Source organism: Salmo salar, chromosome 15 (genome assembly GCF_965601325.2).
Source record: "Salmo salar chromosome 15, fSalSal1, whole genome shotgun sequence".
Taxonomy (NCBI): Eukaryota; Metazoa; Chordata; class Actinopteri; order Salmoniformes; family Salmonidae; genus Salmo; species Salmo salar.
The window spans coordinates 4,278,526-4,295,411 of record NC_138305.1 but is presented as its reverse complement, the minus strand read 5'-3'; the positions used below and the strand labels follow the sequence as shown (position 1 = coordinate 4,295,411).

General features: G+C 42.4%; 1 protein-coding gene across 2 annotated transcripts in view; it reads right to left on the bottom strand.

The window, feature by feature from the left end:
• Positions 1-4,973: 4,973 nt before the first annotated feature.
• The window catches only part of LOC106570833 (uncharacterized), a 63,247-nt gene continuing 51,334 nt past the window's right edge, over positions 4,974-16,886 (bottom strand). Inside the window, exons 16-17 of one of the 2 annotated variants that reach the window (XM_082961558.1) lie at positions 6,668-14,356; positions 4,974-6,634 (exon numbers count right to left, since the gene is read on the bottom strand). In XM_082961558.1, coding sequence (XP_082817684.1) covers positions 5,108-6,634; positions 6,668-14,356 — 9,216 coding nt within the window. In that variant the 3' untranslated portion in view covers positions 4,974-5,107. Of the gene's footprint in view, positions 14,357-16,886 lie in introns of both variants that reach the window. The other variant, XM_082961557.1, reaches the window with a different exon arrangement.

Genomic DNA, 16,886 nt, shown 5'->3' with positions numbered 1-16,886 from the left:
AAACACAAAAAACAAACGAACTAGACAGTCTCATCAGGCACACAGCAAAACAAGAAACAATCTCCTACAAAATCCCATGACAAACACATACCTATTTATAGGACCTTCAATCAGAGGCAACGATAGACAGCTGCCTCCAACTGAAGTCCCCAACACCAATTAGCTAAACATAGAAATAGAAACAACTAGACTGAACATAGAAATAAACTAACATAGAACAATAACCAAAACCCTGGAAAACAATAAATCAAAACAATAAATCAAATACCCCTCTACATACACAACCACCCCGAACCATATAAACCAAATACCCCTTCTACATGAACACATACACAAACACACCCTGAACCACATAAAACAAATACCCCCTGCCACGTCCTGACCAAACTATAAGAACAAATAACCCCTTTACTGGTCAGGACGTGACAAGTTACTAATAAACTAGCACCCATTAAGACAAATACTGTAAAAACAGTTAAATCCCCATAGATTGATGAGGAATTGAACAATTATAAGGTTGAGAGGGATGAGGCAAAAGGAATGTTGGGCAATATTGGGCAAAAAGGCTCCGTCCTTCATTGAATCAGATGGCTCTTTCATCACAAAACCCACTGATATTGCCAACTACTTAAATTATTTTTTAAATGGCAAGGTTAGCAAAATTAGGCATGACATGCCAACAATAAACTCTGAACCTACACATCCATTCATATCTCACCAAATTATGAAAGACAAGCACTGAAATTTTGAATTCCGTAAAGTGAGTATTGAAGAGGTGAAAAAAAAGGTATTGTTGTCTGTCAACAATGACAAGCCACCTAGCTCTGAGAAAATGGATGGAAAATTATTGAGGATGATAGCAGACTAAATTGCCACTCCCCTTTGCCATCTCTTCAGTCTAAGCCTACAGGAAAGTGTGTTCCCTCAGGCCTGGAGGGAAGCAAAAGTCATGCCGCTACCTAAGAATAGCAAAGTACCCTTTACTGGCTCAAACTGCCGACCAATCAGCCTGCTACCATCCCTTAGTAAACGTTTGGACAAAATTGTGTTTGACCAGATACAATGCTATTTCACAGTAAACAAATGAGCAACTGACTAGTAGATATGGGATATACAATTTTAAAATAAATTATAAACGTTGTTTATTTATTTATTGTCCTATCACGATGGAATGGTCTGCAACCCGATACCCTAGACACCCACCTGAGTCACCCATACACTAAGGAGAAGTCCTTATCTGTTTTTATGGGCCTACTGTAAGTAGTCTATTTTCAGCCAAATCAGAAAAATGAATCTGATCAGAGACCTACTAGAGCAGCACAGCCCCCTCAAGATTCTGAGCCTGCCTGGCAGGGTTGGTCCTACAAAGCCAAAGCCCCCGGATGGGAGAGCATAATATACAACGAAATTCCCAAAGCTGCAAATGAAAACCATGACGACCTTATACCTAGCCGGTGGGGATTCCTGTGGGGATTCCGGTGGGGATTCCTGTGGATTGATATTAATAATGTAAAATTAACAGCTGTACAGAAAGACTCATGTGAAGGCCAAATTACAGAGGAGGAAATTCTTGATGCAATTAAAGCCTTTAAGTCTGGGAAAACTCCAGGGCTGGATATTATTAATCTTAATCAGACAGGTTTTTTACATGGACGATACACTGGAGATAATATAAGACAAGTACTGGAAACAATAGAACACTACGAAAAATCTGGGAAACCAGGCCTGATATTCATAACTGACTTTGAAAAGGCCTTTGAATATTTCAGTTTTGGAGAATCTCTTATAAAATGGGTTAAAGTTATATATAGTAACCCTATGTGTAAAATAGTAAATAATGGCTACTTGTCAGAAAGTTTTGAATTGTCAAGAGGAGTAAAACAAGGTTGCCCACTATCGGCATATCTATTTATTATGGCCATCGAAATGTTAGCTGTTAAAATCAGATACAATAATAATATTAAGTGTTAGAAATCCATGGTTTAAAAACAAAGTTGTCATTGTACGCTGATGATTTATGTTTTCTTTTAAATTCACAATTTGGATCCCTCCACAGCCTCATAGTTGTGGTCAGTATTTTTATGGTTGTGGACAGTAGTTGTGTGGTTGTGGTCAGTAGTTATGGTTAGGAGTTGTGTTCAGGAGTTGTGGTGAGTAATTGTGGTCAGTAGTTATGGTCTGTAGTTGTGTTAAGTAGTTGTGTGATTGTGGTCAGGAGTTGTGGTCTGTAGTTGTGTTGTAATGGTCAGTAGTTGGGTGGTTGTGGTCAGTAGTTGTGGTTAGTAGTTGTGTGGTTGTAGTCAGTAATTGTGGTCAGTAGTTATGTTTAATAGTTGTGTGGTTGTTGTCAGTAGTTGTGTGGTTCAGTAGTTGTGTGGTCAATAGTTGTGTGGTTGTTTTAAGTGTCTAAACTACAGTTGTTCTGTGTGAAAACTGAAAGAAGTGCGATGAGAAGTGATCGGGTGAAATATGAAGCGATGGAACGGAGACAGCTTTGCTCTATCCAGCCAGAGAAGCAGTATCAAAGTACAGCCACACTTCTCTTTACAGACAGACAAACCAGCCAGTTGAGTTATTTAGAGCACGGGTCACAATCCAGAGAAGGCGGACGAAGCTAGTAATCATTAGAAATCTTCTCTGTATCATACCAGGTCGTCCAAACCGGGGTAGCATTAGAAATTTTAGGGCTCGCTGTTCGGTCCAAAACAGATTCACAAATCATGGGAATTTGTTGCCCATGAAGAAGTTGCCTCCCTCTGAGGCATGTGTTGCTAGGCAACAGTTGCCTTGGCAACCCAGCTCCCTCCATGGCTAAAGCCAGTGTGTGACACATGCTAACAAACATTTGTGCTATGAAAGTAAATAAATACTGCACTTTGACCCACAAAAAGTATTTTCTAGATTCATGATAGTTTGTTAGACAAAGCAAGGAAAGTGAACTTCAAAATGTGATGTAGTTTTATTGGAATTTGTTGGTAAGTATTGTATCTGCTAGCTTCTGACATGACTTACTGCATCTATAAAGAAAGCAGTTGACGGATTGCTAAAACAGCTTTCCCATTGATTACTTATTGGAAGTGATGTCATAATGGGGCCTTTAGAATGCTGAAAATAATGACATGAAAGTGAATGAAGATTAACAAAACAAAGGCCAAAAAGCTTAATAGTTTAAAACGTATAAAATATATTTCAAAAAGGTTATATGTAAGCAACTCAATCCACACCAGTCTACACGTTTTTAAGTTTGAACAGCATTTCTATATTAAACGGTGTAAGAGGAGTAGCATTCCAAATAATAACAATAAGAAGTATGTTGAATATTTAAAAAGTGGGGACTCTTGCTTTACAAACCCCATTAATTATGAAAGTCGTTTTTTTTGTTGGAGCACCCGCTCCCTGAAAGGTCTGTACATGGCCCTGTAACACAGCCAGAAAGGAAACCAAAGAAAACATAAAAATAGGTAAAACAGTGAAAATCTTTATTTTCTACCAGATCCTAACAAATCACATTGTCAGAGGAGAAAAGTTACATAAGTTCATTTCACATAATGCAAGGAGAGGTTTGTCATAAAATACAACATTGCTAAATGAAAATGTTTGTGAGCTGGCTTGTGCCTTTGTGGGGCGCAGAGACACATAACAAAAGCATTGAAAGTCTGAAACAAGATATATCATATTATTATAATAACACACAAACGAAAGCTCATAGTTTCTATCTATTTTCACATCTCTCACGAGAAAGAAACCCTCACAGTTTAACATCATAGCTCAGTTTATAGATTTTATTATAAACTTTATTTTAAACTTCTAAAATTGAATTTACAAACTCTTCTGTATGACCATATTTTTTACTGTTATTAAACATTTTACTTACTGTATATCAAAACCTTAATGATAAATGTTAACATAGAAGATGTGAGGATATAGATGCATGTATTTGTATATAAAATGATATTGCGTTAATACAGGAACGACATCCTTTTGAAATTACAAACTGAAATTGTATACCTTGTCGGCTCAGTGAGGTAATATTTTTGTGGGTATTTAGTTTTTTTTTTTACACTAAATATGTTCAAAGTGTACCAAATATTTCAATACACACAACATGTAACACAATGACACGTGTTGACATTTCAAATGAAGAATTATGTTGAATAAAATGTGATTTTATATCCTGAGTTCTGTTGAAAACATTTGTATAATGGGTAAAAATGTAAGCATTCCAAATTTCCACAAGAAATGTCACTGAAATTTGTAGAAAAAAATGTAAATAAACATAGCTTGCTTAAAAAAAGATGAATAATCTTATAACAAAGGGGAGATGTTATATTGTTTTTGTGCATCTCTGAGCAATGTTCTTTCGATTGACATTTTTTTAAATGTTTCATATGTATCTGCACTATTGTAGATATCAATATTTAATATTTTCTAAAATATTCCAGATTGAGCATGGAGCCTGGTTGCCCAAAATATTTTCTTAATGACGATGAGTGCTAGTGTGTCCCAATGTAACTACATTTGTATTTAAAAAAAAAATATATATATATATATATATATATATATATATATATATATATATATATATTTATTTACAGGCTTCTTGATTCTTATTCGAGGAGACACCATTTGGCATTCTGAAGTTAGGATTATTTTGAGCGAATAAATGTTGTTATAGCCGATCATGGATGCAGTATTATGAGGGAATAAATGTTGTCTTAGCAGATCATGGATGCAGTATTTTGAGGGGAATAAATGTTGTTTTAGCAGATCATGGATGCAGTATTTTGAGGGAATAAATGTTGTTTTAGCCGATCATGTCCAAACCAAAGCCTATCAGACTGAAACACATGAAACACACCAGCCACTAAGGTCAAAAAACTGTTCGGTCAAAAAACGGACTATATATACAATGTGAAAAGATATCAAATATACTACATATCGACTTTCAGAAAAATTACATAAAAATGTTGTCATGTATGTTTTTTTTTTGTTTGTTTTTTTAGAAACTTACAAATAGATAGAAGAAAACAATCTGGTCTAATATGAAATCTTCACTAAATAGATGCATTTTTTAAAACTGAACAAAAAAAAAAACTTTCTCAACAGTCTAAATTCTGCTGCGGCGCTTGGATCTGCGAACAGGTGTTGGTTCCATTTTTTTTCTCTTCCAGAGGTTTCTCTTTTCCACAGGGCTCTCTTCCTGCTCTTCATCTGATGAAAGCATGCCCACCTCAGGCTCGACCTTCTCAGGTGTAACTATTTTGCTGCGTTTTGTGGATGTACGCTGGGGTGTGGGTGTGGCCATGGGCGTGGCAGTTAACCTCACTCTCAGAACTCTCGTTACCACAGGCTGCTTCTCCGTGTCCTCGACAACAGCAACCTCAGACACCGGGGCCCCTTCCTCCTCTTTTTCTTTTTCCTCCTCCTCTACTACACTCGCCTCTTCTGCCACTACATTATCCTCCCCTTCTTCCACTGTGGGTTCATTTCCTGTTTCCTCCTCCTCTGCATACTGTTCCTTATAATCCACAGAAGACTTGCTTCGTAAGGACTTCCGTATGGGTGTGGCTGGTGCGACTGTTTTTGTCCTGCTCCTCTTAGCTCTAGTTTCCACAACTGGAGGAACTTCCACAACTTCCTCAAGGCTCTCTGCTACCACTTCCTCTTCCTCTTGGCTTGTTGTTGTTGTGGCCTTCTCACCCTCTTCCTCAACAGCTTTGTCCTGGACTTTGTCTTCTACTTCCTCTGTCGTTTCTTCTGTTTTCTCTGCCTCTTCCCCTTCCCCTGGAGTTTCTCCCTCCTCTTCCTCTGAAGCTTTACCAGCTACTTCATCTTGAGAAACAGAAGTTAATGCTGCCTTGTCAGTATTTTTTTCCACATTGGTGGTGTCTCCTTCTTCCTTCTTCTCTACCGCTTTAGCTGTTTCTTCATCAGCTACCTTTTCTTCTTCTGTTTCAGCAGTGTTCTTTACTACTCCCTTCCACTCTGTTTGCTCTGCCACCTCCTCTGGCTGCTGTGCGATGTCTTCTTCCTCTTTCGTCTCTGAAGTAGCACTCTCTGCTGGCTCTTCAACCTTTTCTTCTTCCTCCTCCATCTTATTCTCCACAACCACCATTTTCTCCTCCAATGCGTTTTCCTCTTCTACATTTTCCTCCTCGTTTTCCTCTTCCTCTTCTTCAGGTTCTTTGCGGGCTCGTTTGGATTTGCGTCTTGGTGTGGCAGGGGCAGATCTCCTTCCTCTCCTCAGAACTTTGGCTTCCACTAATGGTGCCTCATCTTCCTCAGCTGCCGCCTCCTTTTCCTCCACAGCTTCCGGCACATGTTCAGCCACCTCCTCTACTTTTTCTTCATCCTTCTTCTCCTTTTCCTTGGCTTGCTTGCCTCTTGGTGTGAAGCTACGTTTTGGAGGATTAACAGTGCTTTTTTTCCCTCGCCTCAGGACCCTTATTTCTACAACAGGAGTCTCTGCTTCTTCCTCAGGTTGTGAGGTCTTCTCTTCCTCAACTGGCTCTTCTACTGCAACACTTTCAATCACTGTTGCCACCTCCTCCACTTTTTCAGCCTCCTCTACCACAGCCCCTGCAGTTGTTGCTTCTTCCACCTTTTCTTCTGCCTCTGTTGTTGCTTCTTCCACCTTTTCTTCTCCCTCAGTTGTTGCTTCTTCCACGTTTTCTTCTTCCTCAGTTCTTGCTTCTTCCACAGCTTTTGTTTCCTCTTCAACCTTCTCTTCTGCCTCCACTTCATTCACTTCCTCCACCTTTTCTTCCTCCACACTCTCCACTGTTGCAGCCGCAGCTTCCTCCACCATTTCTTCATCCACACTCTCCACTGTTGCAGCCGCATTGTCTAACTTTTCTTCCTCATTCTCCTCTTTCTCTTCTTCAGGTTCTTTGCGGGCTCGTTTGGATTTGCGTCTAGGTGTGGCAGGGGCAGGAGCAGGGACAGATTTCCTTCCTTTCCTCATAACTCTGGTTTCCACTACTGGTGCTTCTTCATCCTCTGGCTGCTCCATGTTTTCCTCTTCCTGGACTTGTTTGCCTCTTTTTGTGAACTTAAGTTTTGTAGGAGAAACTGGAATGCTTTTTCTTCCTCTCCTCAGGACTCTTGTTTCTAAAACTGGAGCCTCCTCTTCCTCCTCAGGTAGTGAGGTCTTCTCTTCTTCCTCAGCAGGTTCCTCAACTGGCTTTTCTACCACTTCATCTGCAACACTTTCCACTGCTGTTACCGCCTCCACTTTTTCTGCCTCTTCATCAACCAACTCTGCTAGTTTTTCTACAGCCATTTCAACAATTGTTTCCTTTTCTGCATTCATCTCTTTCTTCTCTTCCTCAACTTTTTCCTCTTCCTCAGTTGTTTCTTCTTCCACCTTTTCTTCCTCTATGCTTTTTAATTCCTCCTCCACCTTTTCTTCTGCAACATTATCCTGTTCAACTGGTTCAGTTTCAGCTTTAGCTTCTTCAACCTTCTCTTTTACCACAATCTGCGGTTCCTTCTCATCCTCCACATTTTCATCTTCCACAATTTCTCCTTCCTCCTCCACTGCTTTTACTTCTTGCACCTTTTCTTCTGCAACACTCTTATCTTCCACTGGTGCTGTTTCAGCTGCAGCTTCCTTTTCCTCCTCCCCCTTTTCCTCCTCCACAGCTTTTTCTTCCTCCACCTTTTCCTCCATTGCTTCTGGTGCAGGTTCAGCATCTGCCTCCACAACCTCCTCTTCCTCAGGATGCTTGCTGACTCGTGTGGATTTGCGTCTAGATGTAGCAGGGGCAGTTGTAGGGGCAGATCTCCTTCCTTTCCTGAGAACTCTGGCTTCAACTACGGGTGCCTCTTCTTCCTCCTCAGCTGCATCTTCCTCCTCTGGCTCCTCCACCTTCTCGTCTTCCTCAGGCTGTTTACCTTTTCTTCTCAACTTGCGTTTTGGGGGAGAAACTGAAATACTTTTTCTTCCTCTCCTCAGAACTCTTGCTTCTACAACTGGAGCTTGTTCTTCCTCATCTACCTCTTCCTCCTCAGGTGGTGAGGTCTTCTCCTCTTCCTCAACTGGTTTTTCTACTTCTTCATCTGCAGAACTTTCCACAACTGGAGCCTCTTCTTCCACAACTGGCTTTACTTCCTCCTCTTCTTCCTCAGCTTGTTTGCCTTTTCGTGTGGACTTGCGTTTTGGAGGAATAACTGGAACACTTTTTCTTCCTCTCCTCAGGACTCTTGTTTCTACAACTGGAGCCACCTCTTCCTCCTCGGGTGGTGAGGTCTTCTCTTCTTCCTCAGGTAGTGAGGTCTTCTCTTCTTCCTCAGGTGGTGAGGTCATCTCTTCTTCCTCAGGTGGTGAGGTCTTCTCTTCTTCCTCAGGTGGTGAGGTCTTCTCTTCTTCCTCAGCACATTCCTCAACTGGCTTTAATACCACTTCATCTGCAACACTTTCAACTGCTGTTGCCTCCTCCACTTGTTCTGCCTCTTCACCTACATCTGCTAGTTTTTCTACATCCATTTCAACAATTTCTTCCTCTTCTGCTTCCACCTCTTTCTTATCTTCCTCAACTCTTTCCTCTTCCTCAGTTGTTGCTTTTTCCACCTTTTCTTCCTCTGTGGGTTTTGCTTCTTCCTCCACCTTTTCTTCTGCAACACTCTCCTCTTCTACTGGTGCAGTTTTAGCTTCAGCTTCCTTCTCTTCTTCAACCTTTTCCTCTTTTTCAGGTATTTTTTCTTCCAGCTTTTCTTCCACAGTAGCAGTTTCAGCTTCCACCGTTTTCTCTTCCTGAGTTGTTTGTCCCTCCACCACCTTTTGTTCAGCAACACTCTCCTCTTCCACTGGTGCAGTTTCAGCTTCTGCTTCGTCCACTGCTTTTTCTTCCTCCAATTCTTCCTCCACAGTTTCCTGAACAGGTGCAACCACCTCCTCCATCTTTTGCTCATTTACCAAGTCTGCATCCATCTCCTCATCCTTCTCCTCCTCAGGTTGTTTGCGTGCTCGTGTGGATTTGCGTCCGTGTGTGGCAGGGACAGGAGCAGAAAATCTTCCTCCTCTCCTCAGAGCTCTGGTTTCCACTACTGGTTCCTTTTCTTCCACAGTTGGGTCTTTCTCCACTTGTTTGTCTCTTCTAGTGGACTTGCGTTTTGGAGTTGGAGTAGCTGGAATACTTTTTCTTCCTCTCCTCAAAACTCTTGTTTCTACAACTGGAGCATCGTCTTCCTCCTCTACTGAAGCTTGCTCTTCCTCCTTGGGCGGTGAAGTCTTCTCCTCTTCCTCAACTGGCTTTGCTTCCTCTTTCTCTTCCACTGTGTCTGCCTCTTCTACCACAGAAACTTCCTCAGCTTGTTTTTCTACAGCTAGTTCAATAACTGTTTCCACTTTCTTCTCTTCAACTCTTTCCTCTTCCTTTTTTTCCTCTGTGGTTGCTACTTCCTCCTCCATCTTTTCTTCCACACCAATAGTTTCAGCTGCAGCTTCCTCAATATTTCCCTGTTCCACTCTCTCCACTTCCTTCTCTTCCTCCACTTTTTCCTCTTCCTCAGTTGTTGCTTCTTCATCCACATTTTCTTCTGCAACACTCTCCTCCTCCACTGTTGCAGCTTCAGCTTCCTCTTCCTTCTCTTCCTCTACCTTTCCGTCTTCCTCAGTTATGGCTTCCACTGCCACCCTTTCTTCCTCCACACTCTCCACTGTTGCAGCTTCCTCCACCATGTCCTCTTCATCCATCAGTGTGGCTTTCTCCTCTGCCCTTTCCTCCTCCACTGGTTTTACTTCCTCTTTTTTATCCACAGATTCCCGAACAGATTCAGCCAATTCCTCCTCTTCAGGTTCTTTAGTGGCATGTGTGGATTTGCGTCTAGGTGTGGCAGGAGCAGAAGCAGATTTCCTTCCTCTCCTCAGAACTCTGGCTTCCACTACTGGAGCCTCTTCTTCATCTTCCTCAGCTGCCTCTTTTTCCTCTGGCTCCTCCATATTCTCCGCTTCCTCATGCTGTTTGCCTCTTCTTCTGGACTTGCGTTTTGGAGTCGGAGTAGCTGGAATACTTTTTCTTCCTCTCCTCAAAACTCTTGTTTCTACAACTGGAGCATCCTCTTCCTCCTCTACTGAAGCTTGCTCTTCCTCCTCGGGCGGTGAAGTCTTCTCCTCTTCCTCAACTGGCTTTGCTTCCTCTTTCTCTTCCACTTTTTCTGCCTCTTCTACCAAAGAAACTTCATCAGCTTGTTTTTCTACAGCTAGTTCAATAACTGTTTCCACTTTCTTTTCTTCAACTTTTTCCTCTTCCTTTTTTTCCTCTGTGGTTGCTACTTCCTCCTCCATAATTTCTTCCATGCCAATAGTTTCAGCTGCAGCTTCCTCAATATTTTCTTGTTCCACTCTCTCCGCTTCCTTCTCTTCCTCAGTTGTTGCTTCTTCATCCACATTTTCTTCTGCAACACTCTCCTCCTCCACATTCTCCTCTTCCTCATGCTGTTTGCCTCTTCTTTTGGACTTGCGTTTTGGAGTCAGGGTAAATGGAACACTTTTTCTTCCTCTACTCAAGACTCTTGTTTCTACACCTGGAGCCTCCTCTTCATCCTCAGGTGGCGAGATCTCCACTTCCACAGCAGGTTCCTCAACTTCGTCTTCATCAGTTCCTGCCACATCCTTCAGAGCCTCCCCCTCCACCTCCTCTATCTCTGAGGCCAAATTTTCAACCCCCACGGGTGGTTGCAAGATTTTCTTCAAGTCCACCAGCACCACAGTGGCTTTCTGAAGCTTGATTGTCTGCGTTGTATTAGTTTCTGCAATCTCCTTTTCTTCCTCTACCTTTTCCTCTTCCTGAATTGTTTCTCCCTCCACCACCTTTTCTTCTGCAAAACTCTCCTCTTCCACTGGTACAGTTTCAGCTGCAGCTTCAGTTTCCACTTCCTTATCTTCCTCCACCTTTCCCTCCTCCTCAGTTCTTGGTTCCTCTGCCACCCTTTCTTCCCCCACACTCTCCACTGTTGCAGCTGCTGCTTCAGCCACTACTTCCAAAGCTTCCTGAATAGGTTCAGCCACCGCCTCCATCTTTTCCTCCTCTACCTTCAACCCTTCTTCCTTCTCTTCCTCAGGTTTTTTGCAGGCGTGTGTGGATTTGCATCTGGGTGTGGCAGGAGCAGGGGCAAGAGCAGAAAATCTGACTCCGTTATCTCTCTTCAGAACTATGGTTTCCGCTACTGGTGCATCTTCTTCCTCAGCTGGCTCTCCCTCCGCATCTTTCTCTTCTTCAGGTTGTTTGCCTCTTCGTGTGTACTTGCGTTTTGGAGGCGTTACTGGAATGCTTTTTCTTCCTCTCCTCAGGACTCTTGTTTCTACAACTGGAGTCTCTTCTTCCTCCTCGGGTAGTGAGGTCTTCTCTTCTTCCTCAGCAGGTTCCTCAACTGGCTTTTCTACCACTTCATCTGCAACACTTTCCACTGCTGTTATCAACTCCACATTTTCTGCCTTTTCAACTACCTCTGCTAGTTTTTCTACAGTAATTTCAACAATTGCTTCCTTTTCTACTTCAACCTCTTTCTTCTCTTCCTCAACATCTTCCTTTTCCTCAGTTGTTGCTTCCTCCTCCACATTTTCTTTCACTGGTGCAGTTTCAGCTGCAGCTTCCTCAACGTCTTCTTCCACTATCTCCGTTTCCTTCTCTTCCTCCACCTTTTCCTCTTCCAGAGTTGTTCCTTCTCCCTCCACTGCTTTTACTTCTTCCACCTTTTCTTCTGCAACACTCTCCTCTTCCACTGGTGCAGTTTCAGCTGCAGCTTCCTCAACCTTCTCTTCTTCCACTATCTCCGCTTCCTTCTCTTCCTCCACCTTTTCCTCCATTGCTTCTGGTGCAGGTTCAGCCGTTGCCTCCACATCCTCCTCTTTCGCAGGATGCTTGCTGGCTCGTGTGGATTTGCGTCTAGGTGTAGCAGGGGCAGTTGTAGGGGCAGATCTCCTTCCTTTCCTGAGAACTCTGGCTTCCACTACGGGTGCCTCTTCTTCCTCCTCAGTTGCCTCTTCCTCCTCTGGCTCCTCCACTTCCTCAGGCTGTTTACCTTTTCTTCTCGGCTTGCTTTTTCGGGGAGAATCTGAAACACTTTTTCTTCCACTCCTCAGAACTCTTGCTTCTACAACTGGAGCTTGTTCTTCCTCATCTACCTCTTCCTCCTCAGGTGGTGAGGTCTTCTCCTCTTCCTCAACTGTTTTTTCTACTTTTTCATCTGCAGAACTTTCCACAACTGGAGCCTCTTCTTCCACAGCTGGCTTTTCTTCCTCCTCTTCTTCCTCAGCTTGTTTGCCTCTTCGTCTGGACTTGCGTTTTGGAGTAGTAACTGAAACACTTTTTCTTCCTCCCCTCAGGACTCTTGTTTCTACAACTGGAGTATCTTCTTCATCCTCAGGTGGTGAGGTCTTCTCTTCTTCCTCAGCAGGTTCCTCAACTGGCTTTAATACCACTTCATCTGCAACACTTTCAACTGCTGTTACCGCCTCTGCTTTTACTGCCTCATCAACTACCTCTGCCAGTTTTTCTACATCCATTTTGCCAATTTCTTCCTCTTCTGCTTCCACCTCTTTTTTATCTTCCTCAACTCTTTCCTCTTCCTCAGTTGTTGCTTTTTCCACCTTTTCTTCCTCTGTGGGTTTTGCTTCTTCCTCCACCTTTTCTTCTGCAACACTCTCCTCTCCTACTGGTGCAGTTTTAGCTTCAGCTTCCTTCTCTTCTTCAACCTTTTCCTCTTTTTCAGGTATTTTTTCTTCCAGCTTTTCTTCCACAGTAGCAGTTTCAGCTTCCACCGTTTTCTCTTCCTGAGTCGTTTGTCCCTCCACCACCTTTTGTTCAGCAACACTCTCCTCTTCCACTGGTGCAGTTTCAGCTTCTGCTTCGTCCACTGCTTTTTCTTCCTCCAATTTTTCCTCCACAGCTTCCTGAACAGGTGCAACCACCTCCTCCATCTTTTGCTCATTTACAAATTCTGCCTCCACCTCTTCTTCCTTCTCCTCCTCAGGTTGTTTGCGGGCTCTAGTGGATTTGCGTCCGTGTGTGGCAGGGGCAGGAGCAGAAAATCTGCCTCTGTTTCCTCTCCTCAGAACTCTGGCTTCCACTTTCACTTTTTCCTCCTCTCTTCTAGTGGACTTGTGCTTTGCAGTCGGAGTAGCTGGAATACTTTTTCTTCCTCTCCTCAAAACTCTTGTTTCTACAACTGGAGCATCCTCTTCCTCCTCTACTGGAGCTTGCTCTTCCTCCTCGAGTGAAGTCTTCTTCTCTTCCTCAACTGGCTTTGCTCCCTCTTTCTCCTCCATTTTATCTGCCTCTTCTACCCCAGCTAGTTTTTCTACAGCTAGATCAATAACTATTTTCTCTTTCTTCTCTTCTTCCACTTTTTCCTCTTCCTTTTCTTCCACTGTGGTTGTTGCTTCCTCCTCCATATTTTCTTCCACACTAATAGTTTCCGCTGCAGCTTCCTCAATGTTTTCTTCTTCCACTCTCTCCGCTTCCTTCTCTTCCTTCACCTTTTCCTCTTCCTCAGTTTTTGCTTCTTCATCCACATTTTCTTCCTTGACACTCTCCTCCTCCAATGTTGCAGCTTCCGGTGCAGCTTCAGCTTCCTCTTCCTTCTCTTCCTCTACCTTTCCGTCTTCCTCAGTTATGGCTTCCGCTGCCACCCTTTCTTCCTCCGCACTCTCCACTGTTGCAGCTTCCTCCTCCATGTCCTCTTTATCCATCAGTGTGTCTTTCTCCTCTGCCTTTTCCTCCTGCACTGGTTTTACTTCCTCTTTTTCATCCACAGATTCCCGAACAGATTCAGCCACCTGCTCCTCTTCAGGTTCTTTAGTGGCATGTGTGGATTTGTGTCTAGGTGTGGCAGGAGCAGAAGCATATTTCCTTCCTCTCCTCAGAACTCTGGCTTCCTCATGCTGTTTGCCTCTTCTTTTGGACTTGCGTTTTGGAGTCGGGGTAAATGGAACACTTTTTCTTCCTCTACTCGGGACTCTAGGTTCTACAACCGGAGCCTCCTCTTCATCCTCAGGTGGCGAGATCTCCACTTCCACAGCAGGTTCCTCAACTGTTGGCTGCTTCTCTTCCACTGTCTCCTCAGCCTCAACAGGTTTTGTGATACGAGTGGATCTTGGTCTGCCTGTTTCTTCGTTGTTCTCTCCTTTGTCTTCATTGGTTTCTGCCACCTCCTTTGGAGCCTCCTCCTCCACCTCCTCTATCTCTGAGGCCACATTTTCTACCTCCACTTGTGGTTGCAAGGTTTTCTTCAGGTCCACCAGCAACACAGTGGCTTTCTGAAGCTTGAGTGTCTGTGTTGCAACAGTCTCTCCAATCTCCACTCCAAGCTCAGCCTCTACTGCTGTGTCCGCCGTGGCTGTGTGAACAACATCCTGTCAATTATTGAAAAAAGAAAAGTGTGTGTTACTTAAGACTCTTTACTCCTGGACACTTGAAAAACAAAGATGAATAGTTTACCAATAGTATGAATCACATACATTAGGGATGTGACAATTTAGTTTTTTTTACGTTTAAGATAACTTTTATTTGATTGTTTTTCTGGAAAATCCATGCGTATTCACAAAACAGATGGTCTATATTGTGCTTTCCGTGGAGGGTTTACATTTGTGACCCGATTCAGTATATCGCAAGTCACGACTTCACAGGAGAGCTATTTGAAAGTGATTTTTATTTTATTCATATCAAAATGTGTTTTTTGGCAGAAATTCCTTCTCGAACATGTGAACTTCCATGAACCTTAATATCAAACTTGTATGCCATCTGTAAATGCAAATAAAATCGTTAAAATACAAGCCTAGTTGGCCACAGAAAAAGAGAGCAACCTTCCGGCTAGCCATGATTGGCTGAGATAATGAGTGGGCTGGCCATGCCGAGAGATGAGTTTGGATTGGTCTACCATATAGCACGTGTCTGTCTATTGGAGCTGGTCAGTATGTTTAGGTACTCATGTCGAACGCAGCTTTAAAAAAAAAAATGTGTCGCGTAGCAAAACTGCATAAACCTAATGTCAAGTTAAAGTGTACTGTTAGCTAACTAACGTTAGCTGGATGGCTTGCTAGCTAAGGTTATGTGTATGCTCTCCACTTTCTGGAGGACCGAGTTTTGAAATCAGTGGAATTTGAGTATGATAGTTAAGGAGATGGATTAAACACCAGTCTGGATTACATCGTCAAACTAAGGCAACCATGCATGGTATCAGACAGGAGACGCGTCCAACCATGATGTATGCTGGTAAGATTACACGTTTCTAATTTTGACAGAATGTGGTTTCATTTCAAGTGTACTTTTAGCTAGCTAACGTTAGCTGGCTGGGTCGCTAGCTAACGTTATGTGTATGATCTTATTCTTCGTATCTCAGACACATTTGCTTGACTAGTTATAGCCATAGAACCTGCTTGGTTAGCTATCTGCAGATTCATGCAGGGTAGTAACGTCACGAGTTGTGATTGTGGTCCATTGTTTAACTAGCTAGCTAGCTACATGTCTTAACAAAAGACTCCACTCTAATTTTGACAAAGTATTTTCATTTCAAGTTAACAATGTACTGTTAGCTAGCTAGCTACCGTTAGCTGGCCGACCAAACGTTAGCTGGCCGACCAAACCTTGCACAAAGTATCAAAATGCTAAAATACTACTTAAACAGGACTCTTAAAGAATTTAATTTAAATGTTAATTTGATTTTTTGATCGCAGAAATAATGAGAAAATATGGAAAAATAATGAAATAAATAATGAAACGTTAATTATATAAAGCAGCCTGTGAAATCATCTGCCAGAGAGTAGCCACAATCGGCCCGAGCCCCAAGTGATACATTTGTGCCAGATAACAGCGGAATCTGCCCGAGCCCAATCATCATCAAGAGACATGCTGCACCCTATGTCAGAGAGGTGTTCTTGGAACCACATCATGTCTATTGTCCTGCTAATAGCCCTTGTGAAAACATGTTTTCCATAGGCCTCCAGGGCCGACAGAGAAGTTCCTTACTTTCCCGCCCTTCCACATGCCTTTTCCATTCATTCCCATAGTAATTTATTATGGTTTGCATTGCAAATGAGGGCATAAACTGGGTCAAGACGCCAGCACATTAAGTAGACCTTTATGTAGTAAAAAAGGTTAAATACAAATAAATAAATAAGACCTACAACACTTTTAACTGCACATTATACAACACTAGTGAGACTCATATCGCCTACGGTTGGCCTACAGTATATCTAAAAAAAAAAATTGTCTCATCTCTGCATGTAGGTCTCCTGATTTAAACCTGATCGAACTTGTTGCAACTAAAATGTAGTTGAAATAATCATCTGCATGTTTGCATGGCTTGGGACTCCATTTCGTTCCTCACCCTCTTCAACTCCGCCAATGCCGCCTGACTTTCCAATGAAGTGGCTCTCCGCCAATAATTACATTTAGAGGATTGGAGGATTCTAAATTAATATCTAAGGGGCATTTTTCATTAGGGCAAATCTGATCTCTGAGAATATCTAAGGGGCTTTTATATAATTATAATGCAGGGTTAATAATAATAATAATAATAATCACTTTGTTTAAAAAATAATGATATTGGAGATGATTCCATTTCAAATAACCGAAGGTGAGCGATTGCAATCTGAATAAAGGGGAAAAAGGCCATTTTTGAACATGTGTTGAGTCATTCTTACTCATTTGTAAATAAAGCCAGTTTGTTATTTAGAATTATTTATTTCTGTTTTTAAAAGGGAGAGAAACCAAAAGCCCACCGTGCCTATTTTTTGTAAAATTGTCAATCCACATGTCAAGTGATATTCCCCCATTGTATTACCCAAGTTCTCGCTTAACTCCAGGACCACCGACAGTTTTTGTTGTTCTTGCCTGATGCAGGACTCTAGTGCCAGAGGAAAGACTCTCAGACTAAAAACGCAT